This window comes from Ovis aries, chromosome 8 (genome assembly GCF_016772045.2).
Source record: "Ovis aries strain OAR_USU_Benz2616 breed Rambouillet chromosome 8, ARS-UI_Ramb_v3.0, whole genome shotgun sequence".
Lineage (NCBI taxonomy): Eukaryota > Metazoa > Chordata > Mammalia > Artiodactyla > Bovidae > Ovis > Ovis aries.
Window position 1 is genome coordinate 90,414,606 of NC_056061.1, and position 25,413 is coordinate 90,440,018.

At 50.4% G+C, this 25,413-nt stretch overlaps 1 protein-coding gene across 3 annotated transcripts in view; it reads left to right on the forward strand.

Annotated features, from left to right (window-relative positions):
- The window catches only part of SMOC2 (SPARC related modular calcium binding 2), a 162,434-nt gene that overhangs the window by 96,737 nt on the left and 40,284 nt on the right, over nucleotides 1-25,413 (forward strand). For all 3 annotated transcript variants that reach the window (XM_027972681.2, XM_060419334.1, XM_027972682.2), the window contains exon 8: nucleotides 19,023-19,209. In XM_027972681.2, the coding sequence (XP_027828482.1) occupies nucleotides 19,023-19,209 (187 nt within the window). The remainder of the gene's footprint in view (nucleotides 1-19,022; nucleotides 19,210-25,413) is intronic.

Genomic DNA, 25,413 nt, shown 5'->3' on the forward strand with positions numbered 1-25,413 from the left:
TGCCTTTACTTTGCACATCTGTGGGCTTTATACAGCAGGCTGTGCAGACCGCAGTGTGTGGCACACTCGGTTGTGCCAGAGGACACACGCCTATTAGGTGAGTTGCTGGGAGACACGTAGAGAAGCCTGGACAACCGACCAGCTGAGGGGAGAGGTCCAGCACCTTTACTTACAGCTGCTCCTTGGCTAAGAATATCGAGAAGCACTGTCTCTAACCCCCTCTTTCTACTGCTCATAACTATTCAACCTCAACCTGAGAAATATCAATACATTTTCCAAGATTGGTCTCAACGGAAAGGCATGTTTTTGTTTGCCAGAAGCTTAGAAATAATTTGTTTTTCTGTTTTTGTGTGACTCTGCTTTAAGAGAAAAACAAGTACTTTCTTCATTTTCAAAGTCAGTTTTTGAAATTAGAAGAGGGAGAAAAAGGAAAAATGTCTCTAAAATCTTGGTTGGAAAGAGATTTTTCATTGACTTGAGAGGTGTTTTTTTTTTTTTAATTTAAGTGTTTTTCAAATATTATGTGTTCTCATGAGCACTGGATTATTTTATCTAAAGCCGTCACTTTAATTTTTGAAATAGCAATGTGTTACAACCAAACTGTATAGGAAGTTGACTTACGGGTTGAAGCAGAGGCTAATAGATCGCTTCAGATATTTCTCTCTGCCTCGTGTCTTGCCTCTGTAAAATCGCTGCCTGCTGTTTCCTTCTGCTGCCTCTCTGTAATTTGTAAAGCCGCGGATGTCTGATAGATGCTTAAGTCAGTGCTAGATGCTCGTGAGTTTCCTGTGGTGACTTGTAACACTTTAGATGTCCTTCAAGGTGAGGATTTAGAGCTTTGAGCCGACAAAATGATAGTGAGAAAGCAGAATGAATGAAGTGAAAGAGTTAGTCGCTCAGTCATATCTGACTGTGACCCCCACCAGGCTCTCCTGTCCAAGGAAAGAATACTGGAGTGGGCAGCCATTTACATCTTCAGGGGATGTTCCTGACCCAGGGATGGACCAAATCCCGGTCTCCTGCATTGAAGGTGGATTCTTTACCATCTGAGCCACCAGGGAGGCCCAGAATGAATGGGAGCCTCACTTAAGCCGGGACCAGACCTGGGGACACAGGTGAGCAGCCACTCAAAGACTGAGGAGGAGCCGATGTCTGTTGTTAGAATCCAACACTCACATCATTTCAGATGTGGAACCATGTCTTAATTAATTTGCTTTGTATCTAATATAATTTATGTTTATAGCAGTTTCAGGTTTACGGAAACCACAGAGTCCACAATCCCCCCACCCCCACCCCCACCCATGAAAAAAGTGAGGGTCAAGTGAAGTCGCTCAGTCGTGTCCGATGCTTTGCAACCCCATGGACCACAGCCTGCCAGGCTCCTCCATCCATGGGATTTTCCAGGCAAGAGCACTGGAGTGGGGTGCCATTTCCTTCTCCAGGGGATCTTCCCGACCCAAGGATCGAACCCGGACCATAGCCTCTGTAATGAACACCTTGCAGAAGAGCCGTGCCGCTGGGAGCTGAGCCAGGGCTGGGATGTTGCCCCCAGAGTCCTGCGTGGCCACCACCAACCCCAACACCTCAGTCTTCCCTCTATTTGGGGCTTCATAGCAGTGACGCAGGTCTGGAGACCTGGCCTGTGTCCAGCTTCCACTGTGACTGCTACGAGGCCGTGTGAAACCCATTTGACTTTCCCACCCTCACCCCTGTTGTTTCTTCCTGGTAATATGCTGTCTAGGTTGGTCCTAACTTTCCTTCCAAGGAGTGAGTGTATTTTAATTTCATGGCTGCAATCACCATCTGCGGTGATTTGGGAGCCCCCAAAAATAAACTCTGACACTGTTTCCCCATCTATTTCCCATGAAGTGATGGGACCAGATGCCATGATCTTCCTTTTCTGAATGTTGAGCTTTAAGCCAACCTTTTCACTCTCCTCTTTCATTTTCATCAAGAGGCTCTTTAGTTCTTCTTCACTTTCTGCCATAAGGGTGGTGTCATCTGCATATCTGAGGTTATTGATATTTCTCCCGGCAATCTTGATTCCAGCTTGTGCTTCCTCCAGCCCAGCGTTTCTCATGATGTACTCTGCATAGAAGTTAAATAAGCAGGGTGACAATATACAGCCTTGACGTACTCCTTTTCTATTTGGAACCAGGCTGTTGTTCCATGTCCAGTTCTAACTGTTGCTTCCTGACCTGCATACAGGTTTCTCAAGAGGCAGGTCAGGTTGTCTGGTATTCCCATCTCTTTCAGAATTTTCCACAGTTTATTGTGATCCACACAGTCAAAGGCTTTGGCATAGTCAATAAAGCAGAAATAGATGTTTTTCTGGAACTCTCTTGCTTTTCGATGATCCAGCGGATGTTGGCAATTTGATCTCTGGTTCCTCTGCCTTTTCTAAAACCAGCTTGAACATCAAGATGTTCACGGTTCACGTATTGCTGAAGCCTGGCTTAGAGAATTTTGAGCATTACTTTACCAGCATGTGAGATGAGTGCAATTGTGCGGCAGTTTGAGCATTCTTTGCCATTGCCTTTCTTTGGGATTGGAATGAAAACTGACCTTTTCCAGTCCTGTGGCCACTGCTGAGTTTTCCGAACTTGCTGGCATATTGAGTGCAGCACTTTCACAGCATCATCTTTCAGGATTTGAAAGAGCTCAACTGGAATTCCATCACCTCCACTAGCTTTGTTCGTAGTGATGCTTTCTAAGGCCCACTTGACTTCACACTCCAGGATGTCTGGCTCTAGGTGAGTGAGACAGCCATGAAATTGAAAGACACTTAGTCCTTGGAAGGAAAGTTATGACCAACCTAGAGAGCATATTAAAAAGCAGAGACATTACTTTGCCAACAAAGGTCCGTCTAGTCAAGGCTGTGGTTTTTCCAGTGGTCATGTATGGATGTGAGAGTTGAACTATAAAGAAAGCTGAGCACTGAAGAATTGATGCTTTTGAACTGTGGTGTTGGAGAAGACTCTTGAGAGTCCCTTGGACTGCAAGGAGATCCAACCAGTCCATCCTAAAGGAGATCAGTCCTGGGTGATCATTGGCAGGACTGATTTTGAAGCTGAAACTCCAATACTTTGGCCACCTGATGCAAAGAGCTTACTCACTGGAAAAGACCCTGATGCTGGGAAAGATTGAGGGCAGGAGAAGAAGGGGACGGCAGAGGATGAGATGGCTGGATGGCATCACCGACTTGATGGATGTGAGTTTGAGTGAACTCCGGGAGTTGGTGATGGACAGGGAGGCCTGGTGTGCTGCAGTTCATGGGGTCGCAAACAGTCAGACACAACTGAGTGACTGAACTGAACTGAACTGATGAAGGTTAGAGATCTTCTGGGAGAGGGACTCACCTAGACTAAGATGCTCGTCTGCGGGCTGCCACCTCCAAGCAGGCGTCTCTGCTCCATCTGGCCCTCACTTGCCCATCCTGCCCCCGAGGGAGAACGGGGTGCCAAACTGGAGGGGCGCCTGGCACAGGGCTCTGTGCGCCTTGCTCCCAGGGCCAGTCCAGTGGGGGCCTGTCCTCACCCTGGAGACAGGGAGACAGGCGTTGCAGGGTCAACCCCAGGACTCTCAGTTGGTGAGAACTGGAGCGCAGCTCTGTACTCTCCCCGGACCACGGCGTGTCCAGGACACCAGGGCGGGCGGTGGGGCAGAGGCAGCGTCTTTGGGGTCAGAATGCTGCTGTGTTTTCTTTTTCTCATCTCAGTTTTGTAAAACTCACTTTTTTTTTTTTTTTTGGATGTGCAAAGAAAACTAATTTGGAGAAATTTGGCCACCTCTGTATATTGGCCTGAGTGGACACTGTGTATTTTAAAATAGGTTTGTAATCAACTGCATTAGCTTAAATTACTGGTCTTAATGTGGAGCTTTTCTGGAAAATGGAACATGTTCTGATTCCTTTTGTAAGGCATCCAAACATAAAATCAGGCTGCTTTTTTTAGTGCCCTTTTGTTATGTCTCCTAATTTTGCAGAATTTAAAGGGAAAGAAGGTAGTATTTTTAGAGCGTGTTTTTGGCACCATGAAGCGTTGTCCCTTGCTGACCGCTACGGGTTCCGTGAGTGAGGAAAGGACTGGGTGATGCTGTCTCAGAGAGAGAGAGAGGGGTCTGTGTTCAGGGCTGGCCTGGGTCTCGGGTCCGTGGGCAGTGGCAGGAGAGGCTCGCAGAGGCCAGGGCAGTGTTGTGTGTGTAGGGGGTGGTTCCAGGAAGCACCAGGAGAATCAGGGTCCATGTGGAGGGAAGAGTGGGCTAGTGTGGTCGTCACTCACAGAACAATCCAGAAGCTGCAGAGAGAGATGGAAAGGGGTGTGGTTTGCGACCGTTCACCATCAGGGGCTCCGAGGCCATTCTGGGGGGGGTGGTCTTCACTGGGACTCACCACACTTGTTGCCCACCCCCCACCCCACCACTGGGGTCTGGGTCTCATGTTCAGGCCAGAAATGGTTACTTAGGTCTGTTGCTATGGGGATAAATGTGGGAAGGAATCAGCCAGAATGGACACCCGCCACTGTTTTCTTTCCAAAGAAATTGCATCCAAGAATTGCATCCAAATCTTTATTTTTTGGAAATATGTGTCTGACTGTGGGCTTCCCATGTTACCTATTTCCCATTTTTGGATGTTCCTGGACAGGCGTTGTGTGCGGCTTCCAAGGACGGGGGGCTGGGGGGCCATGGGTGGGTGTGAGCTCTCACCGGCCTTTCCTGGCTCTACCATTCTGAGACAGAAAGCCTTTCAGAGCCTGTGTTTCCTCACTGGTAACATGCGCACAGTAATGTGTCCCGTTTTGTTGCTACCAGGATTGAAGGAGAACGTGCGGAAATCTGGGTCCCGCGCTCACGGGGCCTGTAAGCCTTATGGCGACAATCCTGGGTTAAAAAGCTAAACTTAAAACTCTTCCACTGGAGCTAATTATACAACCCATCTTAATGTGTGCACTTGGTGGGCAAAACCTTAGCTCCGTGAGTGCCAGTTTGACTTTTTGCTGAAAATGGATGTGTGAGTAGTTCCACTCCACTAGAACTCTGAGTACCGGGGTCTTCCGCCGTCCCGTCTTCCGTTCCTAGGGAGTCAGACTCTAAGGAAACAGCGCTTTTTACTGTATTTCTGTCTTTGATCAGCTGGGTTTTCATTTGTTGCTCCTTGTTCAGTCACTAAGTCGTGTCCAACTCTTTGCGACCCCATGAACCACAGCACGCCAGGCTCCCCTATCCTTCACCGTTTCCTGGAGCCGCTCAGGCTCATGTCCACGGTGTCGGTGATGCCTTCCAGCCGTCTCATCCTCTGTCACCCCCTCCTCCTCCTGCCCTCAGTCTTTCCCAGCATCAGCGTCTTTTCCCATGAGTCAGTTGGCTGTTTGCATCAGGTGGCCAGAACCACAAACGAGTCTATGGCTGATGAAGACAACATGTGTATAAATTAAGTAATCAATTCTAAGAGATTGGGCCTGGCCTCAGACCAGGACTCTGGGGCCAGGATGGCTCAGTTCAAACCTGGTCTCTGCCGCTTGTTATCCTGACGGCATGGACAAGAACGTGGCTCACCTTCTCGGTTCAGTGACTGAGCTTGCAAAGTGGCGACAGGGATCCCGCGTCATGGGATCAAGCGAAGCAGCTCAGGTGTGTGCTCAGTTATAGCTGAGTACGCAGCTCGGTTATGTGCTCTAGCTGAGTATGCAGTTATATGCCTACAGTTATATAACAGATGGCTGACGATATTCCGTCTTTCCCATTATGGTGTGCTTAAGTAAATTAACACCTGAAAACCGTGTAGGCGTAAGTACCCACTAAGTGTTATAACTGTCAGTCTCCAACCTCTGCTGTGTGTGAAACTCACATGCTCTTTAAAAGTGGATCCTACTTGGCAGGTTGTTTATTATTTTATCCCCAGAATGTTTTTATGTGAAGCCCATTATAAGCCTCAGAGTACTTCACAGACCTCCTTTCTATGTAGCAGTTCACCTTCCAGTATCCACCAACTAAGTGATATGTGATCACACGCAGCAAGTAGGTATCTGTGGTGAAGAAAATCGCGTCCATTGTATGAACCCCGACAGCGTTCACATACATTTCAACACAAGCAGTGCGAAGGTGCCAGTCTTCCTGTTGGTTCAAGGTCCTGACCAGGTCTGCACGTGCGTCCACATGGGAGCCCCTGGAGGGGACCGCACGCCCGCCCCGCGGGGCGCGGGGCCCCACCTTCACGCTGGCAGCAAGCCGTCACCGCCTCCTGTTGCTTCCCGTGTGTTTCTCTCTTTCTTTCTTTTTTTAAATTTTTGTTTATTGAAGCTAATTGCTTCACAATTCTGTACTGGTTTTTGCCAAACATAACATGAGCCAGCCACTCCCCGTGCATTTTTACCTGGGTTTACTAATGGTCAGGTTCGTTATTTTCTATCGGGCGTGCCTGGTGGCCTCAGATTAAGCCCTCATTGTCCCTCGTAGGGACCAGAGACGGTCGTGAACTGGTCCTTCGTCTGAGAGCTTTGCCGCCAGGGCTTTTAAAGCGCAGACATGGCCCTGTGCTCACCCTCACGAGGCCTGCTGCTGCTTGTGGAGACCCCTTCGCCTGCTCCGGAGCCCCATGCTGGCCCCTGCTGCCCTGCAGCCCGCCGTGGGCCGTGGGTCCTCCTTCTGCGGCTGCTTCCTTGCATGAAGCCCAGCCCCTCGTCTGTGGTGTCTGCCGAGAACTGAACCTGTGCCATTGATTGTGGGCACGTGGAAGGCAGAAGCAAGATGCCTGGAGAAGCAAGACATTCGGCAGTTTGACCAGGAGTATTTCTTGAGACAATCGTGAAAATGCTATAAGGAGATGCAAAGAAAATGGACGATGTTGATTTTGCTCTCTGAGGCTAACACCAGAATGCCTGTTGTATCAGACAGCTACTGCGTCATAACAAGTAGCCCCAGGGTGTTAGCTGTCATCACTGACAAGTGTTCATTTCTCATGCATCTGCTGATCTTGGCTGGGCTCCGCTGGGAGGCTCCAGGCTGCACGTGGGCCTCTGTCTGCCTCCTCCCAGCCTGAGTGAAGACACTGGGAGTGCCCTTCTCCCGGCAACACCTGTGCCCAAGGAGACAGGCCACACACACCCAGGTGTCCAGCCCCAGCTTGCCTCGTGCCTGCAGACACGCTCATGCAGCATGCAGTTCCTATGTCTGAGCCCAAAGTCACAGAACAGGGCGACCCCCCGCCCGTGTGGGAGGAGCTGCAAACCCCTGGCGATGGGGAGAGAGGACGGATCGGGCCAGCTCGGCACCGTTTGTTCCTGAACGTGAGGGTGCAGTTATCCTGAGTGGGATGATCAAGAGGCAGAAGCACCCTCAGGATGGGTGTGAGCATCGGAGGAGGAAGCGATGCGTTTCTGGGACCTCCAGGCTGTGACTGCCTTGATCACTGGGCGAGGCAGAGGCCACTGACGGCGAACAAGCTGGCCCACTGGTCCCACAGAGCTGCAGGGCAGCTGACACGGCAGGAGCCCGGCCGGCAGACGACACTGAGCAGCACCCAAGGGCTGGGCCCAGGAAGCTGGGGCGCAGATGGACTCACTGGTCCTGCCTGCAGCAGATTCGTCTGAAAACTGCCCACAGCTTAGAGGTTCCTGCAGAGCAGATTTGTGCCCACAGGACGTGGGACCCGAGCAGGTTCTGCACGCTCTGTTCTCACAGCCAGAAGTCAGTGCTCAGAGGCCCGAGACCCTGATTACCTTGTCGCTATTGTTATTATTGGAGTTTTGTTGATGAACAGCGTTGTGCTCGTTTCGGGTGTATAGCGAAGTGATCCGGTCACGCACACACATATGTACACGCATACGTATCTCCTCTTTTCCAGATTCTTTCCCCACGTGGGTTGTAACGGAGCATAGAGGAGAGTTCCCTCTGCTATACTGTGGGTCCCTGCTGGTTATCTACTTTATAAATAGCAGTGTGTGTGTGTAAGGGACTTCCCAGGTGGTGCTCGAGGTAAAGAACCTGCCTGCCAAAGCAGAAGACAAGAGACATGGGTTCGATTCCTGGGAGGGGAAGATCCCCTGGAGGAGGGCATGGCAACCCACTCCAGTTCTTGCCTGGAGAATCCCGTGGACAGAGGAGCCTGGCGGGCCACAGTCCATAGAATTTCATAAATCCGGACAAAATTGAGCAACTAACACCAACTAGGATCCCTATTTTACCCTTAGTAAAAGGGCTTTTCCCATGTCATTTAGGTGTCTGTCTGCTGGGAACATGTCCACACAGCGAGGTAGGCTGTGGTGCAGGCGCCCCTCCCCCAGCAGCACCCACCCCAGGACAGAAGGCTCCCCCTTGAATACTCTTGGACCCTTCCTGGGTCAGGTCTTCTGAGAGGAAACTGTTGTTGAATTTCCACCACTCAAGGATCCTTTCTCTGGGCTGGCATTTTCTATAAATGAAATGATAGCACCATATACCCCCTGATTTCTGCCTCTTTTACTCATTATAGTAGCTTTGAGATTCACTCTTGTTGGCTGTAATTGTCACCCATTTTTTCCTCTAGTTTATATGAAGGATTGTATAGTGTATGCATATCCCATGATCTGTGCCTTTTCCAGTAAGTGGCTATTTTTGTTGTTAAGGTTTGGGGGATATTGAGCGTGTTGACTGAAAACATATAGTCACAACCTGAAAGCAGAGAGTTTATCTGGTGGAAAATGTTCAGAACTCTGAGCCCAGGAGACTACATCTCAGTATCTCTGAGAAAACTGCTCCAAGGAGGCAGAAAGGGGAGTCAGGCTGTATATAAGTTTGCAACAAAGGGAGCAGGAAGTTTGAACATCATAGATCAGATATCAAGTAAAGAAATTTCGCATTCTATGATGGGAAGATACAAGCCTCTGTGCTCGCTGAATTCTTCCCTTTCATGTGAATCTCAGCTGTCTGGGCCCATCCTGTCTGCTGTTCACCCTAAGGAGAGGCTGATGACGGCTTCTTGTATCCCCAGCTCCTCAGCAATCACCATGTGGGTGGGGTGGCAGAATCTGCTGGGTCACAGTTTGGGGAGCCCTCATTCACCTTTGGAGGCCAGAGGTCACTGACAGCTGTGACAGTCCTGTTTATTGATCTGGCAGGAGGCATTTTCATTTCACAAGAGTGAAGCTGCCCCGTGTGTCCTGCACTCGCCACCTTGGGGACACGTGTTCTGTTTACTCTAGGGATGGTGACTGCAGCCATGAAATTGAAAGACGCTTACTCCTTGGAAGGAAAGTTATGACCAACTTAGACAACATATTAAAAAGCAGAGACATGACTTTGCCAACAAAGGTCCATCTAGTCAAGGCTATGGTTTCTCCAGTGGTCATGTATGTATGTGAGAGTTGGACTCTAAAGAAAGCTGAGCACAGAAGAATTGATGCTTTTGAACTGTGGTGTTGAAGAAGACTCTTGAGAGTCCCTTGGACTGCAAGGAGATCCAACCAGTCCATTCTAAAGGAGATCAGTCCTGGGTGTTCATTGGAAGGACTGATGCTGAAGCTGAAGCTCCAATCCTTTGGCCACCTGATGCGAAGACCTGACTCATTTGAAAAGACCCTGATGCTGGGAAAGATTGAGGGCAGGAGGAGAAGGGGACGACAGAGGATGAGTTGGTTGGATGGCATCACCGACTCAATGGACACGGGTTTGGGTGGACTCCGGGAGGTGGTGATGGACAGGGAGGCCTGGCGTGCTGCAGTTCATGGGGTTTCAAAGAGTCAGACATGACTGAGCAACTGAACTGAACCCCTGGAGCAGATGTCACCCTGGGTGAGGGATGCAAGAGGGTGCCCTCGGCTGGGCGTCTTCACCAGCCTGCATGCTTCTGGTCTGGGTCGTCAAGGCCCCTCTCCTGGGCCCACCATGGGACCTCCTGAGAGTCTACTGCATTTTCCTGGTGACCAAGGATGCCTAGGGATTTTCTCACGTGCTTATGATCCATCTCGAATTGTCTGTTCAAATCTTTGCCCCATTTATATTAGATTATTTGTCTTTTTTAATTGGCTTGTAGGGCTCATTGACATACACTGAATATTCGTCAGCTGCGTGTGCTTTAGGAGCATTTTCTCCCTGTCGGGGGTTTGCTGTCTCACTTTACTAATAGCATCTTTGGTGAGTGTAAGCTGTAAAATATATTAAGAATGTCCAGTTTCCCAGACATCTCCTTTGTGGGTAGGCTTTTCTGTGTCGATTCTAAAACTCCTTCTCTAACCTCATGTCACAAAGAGAGTCTGTATCTTCCATGAAGGCTACATATTTTTAGCTTTTTTGGTTAGCTCTCTATCTCAGGGGCTTCCCAGGGGCTTCCCACGTGGTGCTAGTGGTCAAGAATCCTCATGCACTGCAGGAGAGGCAAGAGAAACGAGCTCCGCCCCTTGGTCGGGAAGATCCCCTGGAGGAGGAAACGGCAACCCACTCCAGTGTTCTTGCCTGGAGAATCCCGTGGACAGAGAAGTCTGACTCGTTATAGTTCACGGAGTCTCAAAGAGTTGGACATGACTGAACATCTGACAGCAATCTATCTCAAATAAAGGTCTGTGTATGATGTGAGTTAGGCTTTCTTTTTAAATTGGCAGATGGATAGCCCATTGTTTAGAATCGTCCTTGAAAAGATTTTCCCTTCGAATTGATTTGGTGCCTTGTAAAATATCGGTTGAGCGTACATTTCTGTGTCTATGAACAGTTCATTCTTTCTCCTCGATCTGTTTAATTATCCTTATTTGGATAGCATTCTGTCTAGATAAGCAGTTTTACAATAACTTTTCAAGTAAGGTGACATTAGTCCTCCACATTTGTTAATTTGGAAGAGGGCTTTGGATATTTCAGGTCTTTTGAATTTTCATTTACATTTTAGAACTAACATGTCAGTTTCTACAAAAGGCCTTCCTAGAATTTTGATAGAAGTTATTTTGAGTTCACAGATCAATTTGGGGCTAATTAACATGATAACATTAGTGAGTTCTCTAATCAATTAATGTGGTACTGTTCTCTCCTTTTAAGCACATTCCCTTTATTTTTCTCAGGAATGCCTTTTAGTTTTCAATCTCTTGCACGTCTTTTCCTAAATTTATTCTTGATTATTTTATGTTTTGATGTCATTGCAAATGTCATTTAAAATAACTGTCTTCTGATCCTCCACGCTAGCCTATGGAAATTTCACTGACTCTGTATGTCACTTGCTGTATTCACTTATTATTTCCAGCAGTTTCTTTCTACAGGTGTTTCAGTTCGTTATATGTGCATATTTCTGTCACGTGTGATTAAAAACAGTTTTACATTTTCTTTCCAATCTTTATTCCTATCTTTTCCTTACCTTTTCCGGCATTGCCCAGGACCTCTAATATAATGAAAAATAGCAGAGATGAGATTCTTTTCCATCTTACAGTGATAGCATTCAGTCTTGTATCACTAAGCATGAGGTTAACTACAGAAAAAAATACGCTATTTACCAGTTAGAGAAGATTTTCTTCTAATCCCCATTTTCTGAGAGTTTTGCCACTTAATTGATGAAATAGTTCACTGTAATGAAAAGGAACCTAATTTTCTTTGCCTAAAACCAGATGGGGTTACTGTAACTGAAAACTTCTGCTCTCAGAGTGTAATATTATCACAACACCTAAGCGAGTTATGAGCACTGTTTCTAGCACCTGAAATAATCGCTTCAAATTTGCAGGACGCGTCATCCTTCTCTGTAAGAGCGCCCATGCGCTACGCCGTCAGCGCCTTCGCCCACCTCGGGAGGCGGGAGCCTGGGGTGGGTGTGTTTGGCAGACAATTCCTCGTTTCTGTGATTGATTCCCTGAAGCCAGGAGGCGAGGAGGGTGGGACTCAGTCTGTTCATCTCCATTTCACACTGTTCAGCCATGTTTCTGGAAGGATTACCAGAGGATTAAAAAAAAACCCTTTGACTTTGAAAATTAAATCCTCTCAGTTGCCTCTGCATGACTCTACCTGAGAATAAATAAGGAGATGAGAGAAGAGAGAAGCGTCTGCCAGTGTCCATCAGACATGAGTGGACGTGAGCGTCGCGTCTGGGCACGCTGCCCACACCTGCAGTGATTTCTGAAGGCATCCGAAGGCGCCGCTGCTGCTGGGAAGTGATTTTATATAATTCTCTGGAAACGAGGCACGTCTGGGAACGCAGACTGTTCCAAGAGCAGATCGTCCTGTGAGGAGAGGGACCAGGTCCCTTAACTAACGACGAGAACCTACAGCTGGGCGACACTCTGCCCACAGCACACGACAGGAGGAAGCTGTAGCGGAGAGCCTGGCCAGAGGGGAGGAGTCTCGGCGCAGCGCGCAGAGCAAAGGAGGCAGGTTCAAGAGGGGGCGCGCAGACCCCAGGGGAGCTGCTGGGGCAGAGTCCTGTGTCCAGGTGATCCTCATGAACACAGACAGGTTCACATATTTCAGTGTGTTGAAGCTTCTCCAGCCTTCATACCTGTCGGAACGTGAAACATAAAACCCTGAATATTAATGAGAAGCCTGTAAGCAGGGAAGCGAAGTGAAGAGAGTGAAGTCGCCCAGTCGTGTCCGACTCTGTGCGACCCCGTGGACTGTAGCCCACCAGGCTCCTCCTCCGTGGGATTCTCCAGGCAAGAATACTGGAGTGGGTTGCCATTTCCTTCTCCAGGGAATCGTCCCAACCCAGGGATCGAACCCGGGTCTCCCACATTGCAGGCAGACGCTTTACCTTCTGAGCCACCAGGGGATCTGGCCACAAAACCAATACCTGCGGTGGGCATCCTTCTGAAACACGGCCACATCTGAAGAGCAAGCTTTTAGAATGCGTGTGGTTTGTTATTGCTTCCTATAAAAATGCTTCAGGCTTCATCATGTTAAAATCAAGCATCCTCTGTTTAAAGAGATCTTCATTTAAGAGTTTGTCTTCTTCCCCCTTTGCGTTCATAACTGTCTGGCGGCTGCTTATTGTCGTCTAATTCCCTTTGGTTGTCAGATTATTTGAACAATCTGTCAAATACTTTCTAAGTCACTAAAATCTGCTAGTTTGGAAAATAAACTAATTTTAATGGACATTCTGCCAAATTTACAGAAGTAGCTTTCTAAAAATACAGAGTTGTTATATGAGTTGTTAGAACTGATACAAGCAAATTGGAATTGTACTTGTGTTTCTAGTCTAATATATATGTGAAAAAATACTGAGGCAGACTATTTCCAAAGTGCTAAGTGCATCTCAGAAGTCTGCTTAGAATATGATGAGGAACCCAGGAGATGGACATCGAAACCAGAAACGTTGACAAGCTCGCAGCATTAGAGAAGGCATGAACGCAGCTGCTTGGGGCTAGAGAAGCTTGAGTCACGTTTGCCACAGAAGCAAGTACGGCACAGTCACCATAACTATAGTCAGGAGTTCACACATGTTCGTGTGTGAACAGTACCATCAGGAGGTTAGTTAAGCTGGAGCAAGAAGACAGCCATCGAGAGGTGTCTGCAAAGCCAAGGCTCAGGTGAGAATGGATTTAATCCACCAAATGGAAAGCTATCCTTTTGTAGAGAATGTTGAGGTCTGGTGGCATGATGAATCACACGTATAACTTGGAAATTTGAGCAGAGCCCTCTGTTACCAGACACAAGATGCACAGAAGCTGCAGCTGAAGTCTGATCCATTTTAATTCTCATCTGTTACCCGAGGCTTCGTTATGTGCCTTGACTTGATAGTTCAGGTGCGTAGGACAGCGTAGCGTAAGCCTGGGTGTTGTGTTAATGAAACAAGAAGTTACAGGAAAAAGATGTGGTTTAAAAACATTGATGATGTTAAATACACACAAAGTTTTCTCTTGGGTTATGACTCTGGCTCTTCACAGGACCTTTTACTCTTTGTGCTTCTGTGTCTAACTTGTTGTTGTTGTTGGGTGGGCTATGTTAAACTTGTGCTCATTATTAGTAACACCTTAAAGTGTCCCAGAAGTCTGCCACTTAGCAGGCATTACTCCAGCAGCCACGGTGACTGAGAGGCAGGCAAGACAGGCATGGTACGGGATACGGAATCTGTGAGGTGAGAATTTCGCTGGAGTTCATAAGGCTAGTAATTCAAGGCTAGAGAACAACCAGAGTCTGTCTCCTAGCCCAGAACTTGACCTTTGCCCATAAGATAGGACGCTCGTGCAGAAGAGTCTCCAGGTCTCACGTGTTTTCTATTCAATTTCTAATTCTCCAGGAATGAGAACCTCATTCATTGCAACATCTTTTTCTTTAATTTCTCCTCAAAGTATGTTTCAGGCTTCTTTCACTAGGGAAAAGAAAACCTTTCTTTGACCCAGTCATCAGTTCTAAATAATCTCTCAGCTTTCCCTTGCCACGACAAACTTCTCAAAGGGGACCTCTCTCTGAGTGGTTCTGCTCAAAAGATACAGTGCCTTGCCTTTCTCTGAATTCCCTCGTGTCGAAATCCCTCCTACGCCGCGTTCACTTTTCTCTCCTTATTCTTCCTTCGCACATTAGCTCCTCAGCACTCCGTGTACGAGGAGCCTGTGCAGCAGAAGCCCTTCTGAATGGGAGGGAGCGCCATGGCCGTACTGTCCCGAACACACCCAGTCTCGTCTGAACAGGAGAGAAAGCATAGATCTTTTCATCTGACCCATTAAAATGGATGTTATAATTTGAAGTGTGTGAGCACTGATTATTCGTTTTCTTGCTGAATTATTTCCAGAATCTCAAAGTTCATTTTCATCCATTGATGGGCATCCGTTGGCATGGATTCAAAGCTAACTTTCAGTGAGGTCATCACTGTAAACTGCAGCCTTGGTCCCCTTTGTGGCCCTGGACCATCGGCCGGCAGCAGGGGCCTCTGCCTCCAGGCACACCGTCACGTGGTCCGCAGCCCGTCCCCCCTTACTCCGCCAGCTCCTTTTGACCGTCTCTCCTTCCTTCTTTCCTATTTCCTCCAACATTAATCGGTTCTCTCATTTCCAGTTTCTCTAAAAATCCCCCCATTCTCTGCCCTTTCCTCCGGTGAGTCCCCCTTTCCTCCTGTGGGTCCTCCTTCCCCCCTGTGTTGCGGGCCCTCACTGGTGATTTTCCGAAACGTGGCTGGGGCTCGTGCCCTGGAGTCCTGGTCCCCGGGTCTCGGGACTGAAAGCCCCCAGTTCCGGGATACCCAGCTGGTTTGTGTCCCTCTGCCAGCTCCCCTTCTCCTTCCATCAGGGCAGCTGGCGTCCTGTGCAGAGCAGGGCGTCTGTGCTGAGAGAACCACAACCCCCCTGGAGCATCCTCCCTTTGCCATCCTGTGTGGCCCCCGTGGAACCAGAAGGGGCGGAGCTCGGCTGTCCCAGTGAGGAGGGCGGTTTTTAAACAGTGAGGCGGGACACCCTTTAGCTTCGGTTCCCTTGGGCCATCGTGAGTTTGACCCAAGAAGATCTACTTCCTTCCATATGGCCATAAAATGTAACTGCATTTCTCCCATAGGAGAAACTGAATTCCCCACACACAGCCAGGTTTACCAAATAAAATTGTATAAGTTAACAGTTCTCACTTCAGCCAGGATGTTTATATAAACAAACACAAATCTCTTCTGACTTGGCAATAATATCTTCCATATTTTACAACAGTCTCAGCAAATTTTAAGAGGTGGTCAATTTAATCAATCCTACTTTGCTTACGATGAGCCTTCAAATATGATGTAAAATCCTCAAAAGGGCCATTTCGAGAATTTTCCAGAACCCATTCTATAGATACAGCATGTCCTTGGATGGAGCATGAAACGCATTTTGTGCCCAGACAATCACACCATAAATTCTGTTCACTAATAAAACTTCTGAAAAAGGGCCAAGTGAACGTTAAAGTAAGCAATGTGTTTTCCAGGAGAGCTTTCTGGAACAGAAGCCCTTGCATCAGCTGAGTCTCCTGAGTGTGGGGCTCCAGTTAGGAACGGGTCAGCCGCTCCAAGGACTGCTAAGAGCAGGACCCAGTTGCCTCTGAAAACACGTGGCTCAGCCTGCATCCTTCTGGGTTCCTGCCTCGATCTGATCTAAAGTAATGCATCTGTCAGTTTAGAAAGCAAGACAAGTCATTGTCATTTTGATTCCACACCAGTTTCCCAGTTATAGTTGGAGCCAATGCCTTGTTAAGATAACCGTGTAACACAGGGGTGGGTTTGATTTATGTATCTATCTATTTGCAATGAACTTGAGCTTGGGCAAACTTAAAGTTGGTGAGGGATAGGGAGGCCTGGTGTACTGCAGTCCTTGGCGTCCCGAAGAGTTGGATACGGCTGGGCGACTGCAACTATTTGCCGGGCAAAATCTAGAATCTACAGAAAAGTACAGGGATTAAAGGAAACAATCAGGATGACGTTTTTAAGAAAGTGGGTGGAGCTGTTGTAAGAAAGGCAGCGGCATTCATTACTTGTATGTATTAGCGATGAGCTGAAATTAGAGTAGCATCTGCTGCGCGGACAGGTCAGCACCTGGAGTGGTGCCGAGTGAGACGCCTGTCCGCCAGCACGTGCCGAGTGTGCTGAGCAGTGCAGTGGGGCCTCGATGGAAACCAGCGCCCCCTCGATGCTGATCTGCTTCACAGTCACAGCTCTGCCAGTTAAGATTCTCAACTTACAGACCCTCCCCTCAAAAATATCCACCTCCGGATAGTCGAAGTCAAAGGGAATTTAATGGAGCTGCATGGATGCCTTGGGGAGCAGGTGGCGGCCAACCACTCAGGGTCCCCATAGCCCCTGCAGCCCGGATGCTCACACGCTGCCCTAAGGACCGTGGCTGTGGCCGGAGCAGTGTCTGGGCCTCCTCCACCGATGCTGAGGACCCGAAGTCTTCTCTGTCTCGGGGACCAAGGTGCTTGCTATTAGGAACAGAAATGCAAGCCCTTGTCCAAGGACCCCTGTCTCCCCCCCACCCTCTTGCTCATTAAATGCTGCAGAATGCCTGTGAGTTGTAGCCCCACCCCCAGCTCCGTGCTCACCCTACAGAACCTCAGCCTGGACTCATGGCCATACAGCCCGCACCTTCCTTGTCCATCGCCAGGAGGCTGAGGTCAGCCTGGCAGGAAGCTCCGTGCGTGCCTCTGAGTGGGAGCAAGGGGGGACCCACAGGTGACCTTCACCTGTGGACGTGAGCAGGGGTGCCGGTGTCCAGCCGCAGCAGCATCTGCTGATACAGTCTGCAGGCTGACCAGTCACAACAGTCGCGTGTGTGACTGTCCTCACGGTGCAGACGGACCTACTAGAGTAAGATAAATCTGGGTGGTTTTCTAACTAATGATGCCGCCGCTATGAGTTATCTCACAATAGATTTATGGTCTGCCTGTGGTATGCCAGACCTTTTTTAAGGGCTGGCTGCTGCTGCTGCTGCTGCTAAATTGCTTCAGTCGTGTCCGACTCTGTGTGACAGCATGGACGGCAGCCCACCAGGCCCCCCCATCCCTGGGATTCTCCAGGCAAGGACGCTGGAGTGGGCTGCCATCTCCTTCTCCATTAAGGGCTGGAGAAACAATGGAAGTAGGAGCCAGCCTTCCTGAAACAGGGTCTCTGGGCCGCACTGTGTGTTTCAGCTCCCTCGTCTGGACAGCGTCCCCTGTGTCATCACCTGGGTCGGGGCCTTCCTGCTGAGTGCCAGGCCCCTGCCTGCAGCCACGGCAGTGCGCTCCCAGAAGCACACTCCTTCCCAGCTTTGGGAAGCTTTCCCACCTGTTTGATATCACATTGACAGTCACAAAATTCCCGTCAACTGTAGTTCATTTCAAAGCAGGTTAAGACTGTGGAAAGTTACTTTCTAGGCAGAAAATTGCTCTAAAGATTTTATTTAAAACAAACCCATTCAATGTATTGGTTGTTTTCTTTTCCCTTTTATGGAGAAATAGGAAAGCAAAAGAGACCATTTTCGATCCCAGAAGACAGTTCAGGTGAGGAGAGCCTGTCCTGGGATAAAACCTTGACCTGCGGTCACCCTGGGTTCCCGGGTGCGGGCTCGTGCGGTGGGAGGTCAGTCCCAGATGACTGCCTCTGAGGCCGAGCTCAGAGACGCCCCACCCCCAGGAGAGACATTGGAAACGAGCACCACAATTGGAATTCTTGACCAGCAGTGAGCGGAAGGCTTAGTTCCCGGGTGTGAACTCTCGATGCCAGGCATGTGGCAGAACAAGGACATTTAGAATGGCTCGTGCCGAGTGTTCTCTGGATTACATGTCAAACCTCGTGTGGATTGCTAGTGAGGGATAAAGTGTTCTTCACCTTTCATTTTATTTGACTCAAGTTCGTCACCCTCTGAGGATCACTGAGCAAAACGGGCTCCTTCAATGCTTCTCAGACATTCTCCGCCAACTGTTCGGGGCAGAGGGTGGCTCTAAGTCAGTGGTGGTGGTTTAGTCGCTCAGTCGTGTCTGGCTCTTTCTGACCCCATGGCCTGTAGCCTGCCAGGCTCCTCTGTCCGTGGGATTTTCCAGACAAGAATACTGGAGTGGGTTGCCATTTCCTTCCCCAGGGAATCTTCCCAACCCAGGGATTCTCTAGGTCTAAGTTACCTCACGTCTAAATGCAAAAAAGAAACTGAATCTATTAACATAGGAAGACAGAAGCCCCTATGCATTGAAATGCTTGTTCTTAGAACTGAGTGACTGTTTAGCTTTCTTGCGGGTGAGCTTCAGCACTCCCCTTGCACCACCTGTGATGCTGCCCCGACTAGGCGCGCCTCTTCCTCTTGACTGATTTCTGGGCATGCGGCCCTTTTGCAGTGGAGCCTCTGGGGTTGATCACGCTGCAGACTCGGCCTCAGGCAGCCCTTGGGCAGGGCACGGTGGCGGGGGATGTTCGCCTGGGACCCTCTTGGGGGGACTCGGTGGCCCTGGACTGCGTACCTGCCGGCCCTCCATCCATCTGGGGACCCAGAGCAGAGGGCCGTGGCTGTCGCTGGGGTCCGGGTCCCATCTGTGGCCTTGGGAGCCCAGGGACATCAGATCCCCGTCGCAGGTGTCCACTCTGCCGGCCACAGCAGCGCGGGGACCCTGCTGGCCAGCCCCACCCCGTTTCCTGGGCGCTCACTCCTGTCTCCTCCTCTCTGCAGTGTCCTCGTGCGACCAGGAGCAGCAGTCGGCCCTGGAGGAGGCCCGGCAGCCCAAGAACGACAATGTGGTCATCCCCGAGTGCGCCCACGGCGGCCTCTACAAGCCGGTGCAGTGCCACCCGTCCACGGGCTACTGCTGGTGTGTCCTGGTGGACACCGGCCGCCCCATCCCCGGCACGTCCACCAGGTAAGCTCTGGAACGCAGGCTTCCCGCCCGCCGTGGACTCGAGGCCATGAGGCCCGAGCTGCTGCTCAGCGTGGTGTTAACGCCCGTGGGCGCGAGGCCCAGGCAGAGCATCCCCTGACAGGACCGGAGCTTGACGCTTTAGGCAGGGTGTGCTCCCATCCTGTTTGCGCAGGCTGCAATCAGGGAGGATGGCTCTGACGTCCAGGATGGCTCTGACGTCCGGGCTGGCTGGGCGGGTGCTGAGAGTGTGGCCCTCGTCGCCTCAGCCTCTTTAGTCCATGATTTTGGTGAAGGGGCTGGCTGCCCAGTTGGCTGTCTGTAACCCAGAGGTATCTGTGTCCTGAAGTTACAGCTAAAAAGAGAGTGCTGAGGTCAAGGTTCGAAACAAAACCCAACCTACTCGCTCGTGTTTTGTGTGAGTTTGAGCAAAGCAAGTCATTTCGTAAGAGCACCAAGAGAAGCTCTGCTCCCTGATCATGGGAAGGGTGTGAATGTGAGTGAGGGTGTTTTTGCAGCTATTGGTTATATGACGTGACCTTTGATTTCTCATACACTGGTATAGAAGTAGTTTCTACGTGTTAATTGCTCAGTTGTGTCCTACCCTTTTGTGACCCCATGGACTGTAGCCTACCAGACTTCTCTGTCCATGGGATTTCCCAGGCAAGAACACTGGATTGGGTTGCCATTCCCTTCTCCAGGGGATCTTCCTGACCCAAGGATTGAGCCTGGGTCTCCTGCATTGCAGGCAGATTCTTTATCATCTGAGCCACCAAGGAAGCCCATAAAAATAGCTTCTACATACAGGGACGCGAGCCCTGGTTGCCCCAGCAGCCCTGGCGTGAGCACTCCTGTGTCTCCTGACACCTCCCCAGCTTCTCAAGTGTGGCTGCCGTGCGTGTGGACGGGGAGACACCACACAGACTCCGGGAGCTGGAGGGACGGTGAGCAGCTGCTGTCTCCTGCTGGAAAGGTCCAGGCGCGCCTGGAGCCCGTCTGACTCATCGGAGAGACCAGGCTCCGTGGGGGCCCCGCCGTGGGGATGGGGGTGTCCAGGACAGGGGCCAGGGTTCCCTCCACCGCAGTTGTAGGAGATGGTTTCAAACCTGAAGAGGACACACATCTTCCCGCAGTTTTGTGTGTGAAATCCCTTCTTTGGTTCCTAAGCACATGTGCGTTGCAGGGAGAGCTCTTTTCTGAGAAACCTTTCTTGGAGAGTGACGTCTGCACACCCTTCACACTCTGGCTTGGGGACAGTGCATTAAGTTGGGGGGTTTGTTCCCCAGGCTGGGCTGCATGAGCCACTGGAAGTTCCCTTAGCACCGGCCAGTGGAGTCCTGAGCCTGTCAAGGCCAGGCCTGTGCAGATGGGCCCAGAGGGTGAGGTCAGCATCAGCACGTTGTCCCTCAGAACCTGCGAACACTTACCTTATGACTGGACGGGAAACACAAGCATCCAGCCTGCTTTCATTCTGCCCAGATGTTATCAGAGCCCAGCACCACGTTCTCATTTCCCCTATGTCTGCCTGCAGGAGCGAGGGACTCCCTCTTCTTTGAATTTCAAGAAGCAGACTTAGATTAGACCCTGGGGAGAAGATGCTTCAGATTAGAGGTGTGGGTTTTCTCCTGTTTGCGCTTCGTTTATTTATTCTCCCTGATGCTGGCTGTCGCGACCCTGACACCATCAGGATCGAGGCGGTGACGTGGCCGAGCAGAGTGGGGTCCCGTGCGGGCCCCGCGCCCTGCTGGGGGCGCCCGTGGGGCTCCTCCCGTGGCGGCCGCGGTGGTCCGCAGGCCCTGCCCACCTCTTCTCTGTCTCCTCCTCTCTCCATCTCCAATTCACCAGCTCGCTCTGCGCCTCGCCTCCATCCTGGCTTCCAGCAGCATCGCGTGGTCCTGACAACACGGTGTGGCTTTTCTCGACACCATGGGAGGCCTTCCCTGGGGTTCCTCGGTGTGCCTCCCCTCACTCACCTGGCCAGACCAGGCCCCAGCGGTCAGCACCCAGGTGTGGACGGGGCCACCCCAGGGCACCCAAGGCCACGCAGTGCGGGTTGTACTTGTGACAGAGCTCAGCACAGAAGGGGTGCGACCCCTGAAAGCTCAAGACGCCCCCACCTTGTATCACCCCTGACAGCTCCGAGAGACACCCCCCCGTATCACCCCTGAAAGCTCGAGACACCTCTGCTCTGTTTCACCCCTGAAAGCTCTAGATGCCCCCGCCCTGTATCACCCCTGAAAGCTCCTAGAGATGCCCCCAACCTGTAACACCCCTGAAAGCTCTGAGACACCCCCGCCCTGTATCACCCCTGAAAGCTCCGAGAGACACCCCCGCCCTGTATCACCCCTGAAAGCTCAAGACACCTCTGCTCTGTTTCACCCCTGAAAGCTCTAGATGACCCCGCCCTGTATCACCCCTGAAAGCTCTGAGACACCCCCGCCCTGTATCACCCCTGAAAGCTCTGAGAGATGCCACCGCCCTGTATCACCCCTGAAAGCTCAAGACACCTCTGCTCTGTTTCACCCCTGAAAGCTCTAGATGACCCCGCCCTGTATCACCCCTGAAAGCTCTGAGACGCCCCCGCCCTGTATCCATTCGCTTTCTATTCACCAAACGTTTGAATCCCTCGACGCTGCAGGTGCCACCCTAGGGGACATACAGGGAACAAAAGAGACCAAAGCTGGGCCTCACGGAGCCTCCATTCTGATGGAGGGAAAGGGAGAGTAAACAAGGCACGTGAGCAGGTGAGCTGAATGTGAGCAGTGTGCTGGCTCCCGACCGCTGTGCTGGAAGAAAACACACAGGAAATGGAGAGAGAGAATGCTGGGGTGTAACTGCCATGGAGTGGCTGGGGGCCCCCCAAAATGTTGACGTTTTAGTCAGGTCCTGAGGAATTGAGGAGCAAGCTGATGCTGTCTTTGGGGTAAGGTGGCAGTCTGGAGGGGTGAATGTGGCCCCCACATTGCAGGTCTCAGAGCCAGGATCTAGTTCAGTTTTGACCACAAGATGGGCTGTGTGGATTAGGAAGCTCTTCATTTGTAGTAGCAATAAATCTTACAAATGGGCGTAAACAGTGAGGGACAGTGTAATCTAAAGAAGAGGTGCAGAGATGGAAGAATCTCCTTTCAGTGGGTTCTGTATCTTGGTGACACCACCAAGGACACGGAGTCTCTAAAACTTTCCTCTCACGTCCTCATTGTGTTGTGACTGCCCTTGGACAGACGCCCCTCGTGGTCACAAGATAGCTTTAGGGATCCCGGCGTCTCATTCAGACACCATGTTCTCAGAGGACACACAGCCCATCTCTCTCAGGAGCCGAATCACCTTTCCTAAAAGTCCCCTTGAAAGTGAAGTCGCTCAGTCGTGTCCACCTCTTTGCTACCCTGTGGACTGTAGCCCACCAGGCTCCTCTGTCCATGGGATTCTCCAGGCAAGGATACTGGAGTGGGTTGCCATTTCCTTCTCCAAAAGTCCCTTAGTGGATTTAATTCATGGATTATTGGCCATAATTGGATCATATGACTATGGCTAAACTCATCAGTAGCAAGAAAAATGGATTTGGGTTAAACTGATTTTGAGGGAGTCTTGCATGCTGGGGAGTCCGTCAAAATCATCAGCTTTAAGGCATATCTGATGTGTGAGCCTCCCCCGCCCTCTCACAGCCCTGCTTCTACTGTGAAGGGCAGCAAGGTTGCAGAAAGCCTCCTGTATTACTACTTAAATACTGTCTGTTGCATAAACGCTATTTTCTTGTAGCGTTCTGAAATAAGCCATTCCAGGGAGATTAGTTGTGATTTATTTTGGGTAGACAGTTCCCATCCCCCTCCACCAGTCATTCTCTGTATTTTCTAATGGGGAACAAGAATTTTAAAATCAAACAGTAAGCAGCCATAAAGCGCACTGTCCTTATAAGCTAGCTCTCTCCTTGTGTCGTCCTGCCAGGTGACTGCGTTACCAAGGACACATTTTGTTACAGGCTGTACCGAGCACAGTAGACACACAGAGCAGAGAGCAGCTGCAGGGCGGGATTTCCAGATGGGATGGTCATCAGGGCGAACCTTGAGTCCGTCCGGGCGCTGATGCACCTCCTGGCCCCTCTGCCTTTTTGAGTGAAAACTGGCTGAGATGTCCAGATCACTGGCAGGCAGAAGCCCAAGCCTCCATATGCTGGATTCTGAGCCCCCATGAGCTGGATCCCGAGCCCCCATGAGCTGGATCCCGAGCCCCCATGAGCTGGACCCCAGGCCCCTGTGAGCTGGATCCCGGGCCCCTGTGTGAGCCCAGGCCCTGCGTGGTGGGATATGATCTGGGAGGAGGGGCAGGTTCCCACCTGGTCACTAACCAACGGTGGGGAGAGCCGGCATGAGCTATCGGGTTAAGCATGGACCAGGCTGACTGCCAGCTGCTACGTTAGCACTCAGAACCAAGGGATTTCTCTTCCACTTTCTTGACGGCTGATGGGGGTTTGTCTACCTGGCATCAGGCTGAAGGTGGTTCTTAACTGCCTGAGGGCCCTGTTCCCGGCTTGCAGGCCCACACGTCTCACTGGCCATGTGAATGTGAAATCGAATTTCTCCCTGGCAGAGAGCCTGGGATCTGATGGGCAACCAGACAATCAAGAGATGTTCTTCTTTTACATAAAATAGGTTAAAATAAACACCATTGAAAAGTGTGGTGATGGATGTCAACACAAGAGGTTTTCTTTGAGTCTTCAAAGGCATTGATTCTGTTTCTTGAGATTGTCATTTCTGCAAATTAAAAGACGTTTGCTCCTTGGAAGAAAAGCTATGACAAACAGCATATTAAAAAGCAGAGATGTTACTTTGCCAACAAAGGTCCCTAGGGACAAAGGTACGGTTTTTCCAGTGGACAGGTATGGAGGTGAGAGTTGGACTGTAAAGAAAGCTGAGTGCCGAAGAATTGATGCTTTTCAACTGTGGTTTTGGAGAAGACTCTTGAGAGTCCCTTGGACAGAAAGGAGAGCAAACCAGTCCATCCTAAAGAAAATCAACCCTGAATATTCACTGGAAGGACTGATGCTGAAGCTGAAGCTCCAGTACTTCAGCCACATGATGCGAAGAGCCGACTCATGGGAAAAGACCCTGATGCTGGGAAAGATGGAAGGCAGGAGGAGAAGGGGATGATGACAGAGGATGAGATGGCTGATGGCATCACTGACTCGACGGACGTGAGTCTGAGTAAACTCCAGGAGTTGGTGATGGACAGGGAGGCCTGGCGTGCTGCAGCCCATGGGGTCGCCAAGAGTCGGAGATGACTGAGCGGTATTCTTCTAAAAGGAGCAGAATGTTGCCCTTTAAACATACGTGGTTTAATGTAAGCACAGTGCTAGGATTCTTAAGACCTCCTGCCCAAATGTGGAGCCAAACCAGGGTGACCGTGCAGTGTGGCTAGTTTCCAGGCTGCTTTGAGGTTCAAGATTCAGAATGAAGTTGGCAGTGATGTGGTTTCTTATCATCGAGTGTTGGCTCTGAGCCTTTCACAGGCTGGACACGGTTTCTGTTAAAAGTCAACATCCTAACACACAGAGCAGCCCGTGCCTGAGGTCCTCGCAGGTGAGACGTCCCAGGAGTGGCTGGCTGGTCAGCCTCCCTGGGAGTCCTGGCCCCAGCTGTGCCTGCTCGGTCAGGAGCTGGGACTTGGCATGTCCTTTCCCTGGAGCTGGCATTTCATGGGCTGCTGGCTGTGAAGGTGTCAGCTCTAGTGTGGGTACCAATGCCAACCTCCCAAGCCTCACGGGTACTCACCTGGAGTCTGAAACAGCTGTTGTTCAATCTTGAGCATGGGTTCAGTTTCCCCAGATTGAACAGGCGTAACAGTGAGCCCTCAGTCATCTCTCAGTTATGAAATTTCTTTCTCGAATATCCCCCTGGTGAATTTCTGGCTTTCACCTGCCTGTCACAGCCACAGGTGCGAGAGGGGACACCAGGTGGGTAACAGGTCCCTTCACCCCCGTTCACTTTCCTGTGACGTGACTTCAGTGCCAACTGCACTGAACTCCATTGCATTTCAAAGAATGTGTGTTAATGGCTTTTGGTGAAAACGTGATAATGTGACTATTTCCCAAAGTGTGTTGGGAATGCTTTAATTTCAAAAACAACTTTTTGAAAAGGCATATTAAGTTTGCGTGAGTGGGGTGCTAGGTTTTCTGGTATCAAAGAGGCCGCTCAGAGTCTGAGGGCCGGAGGA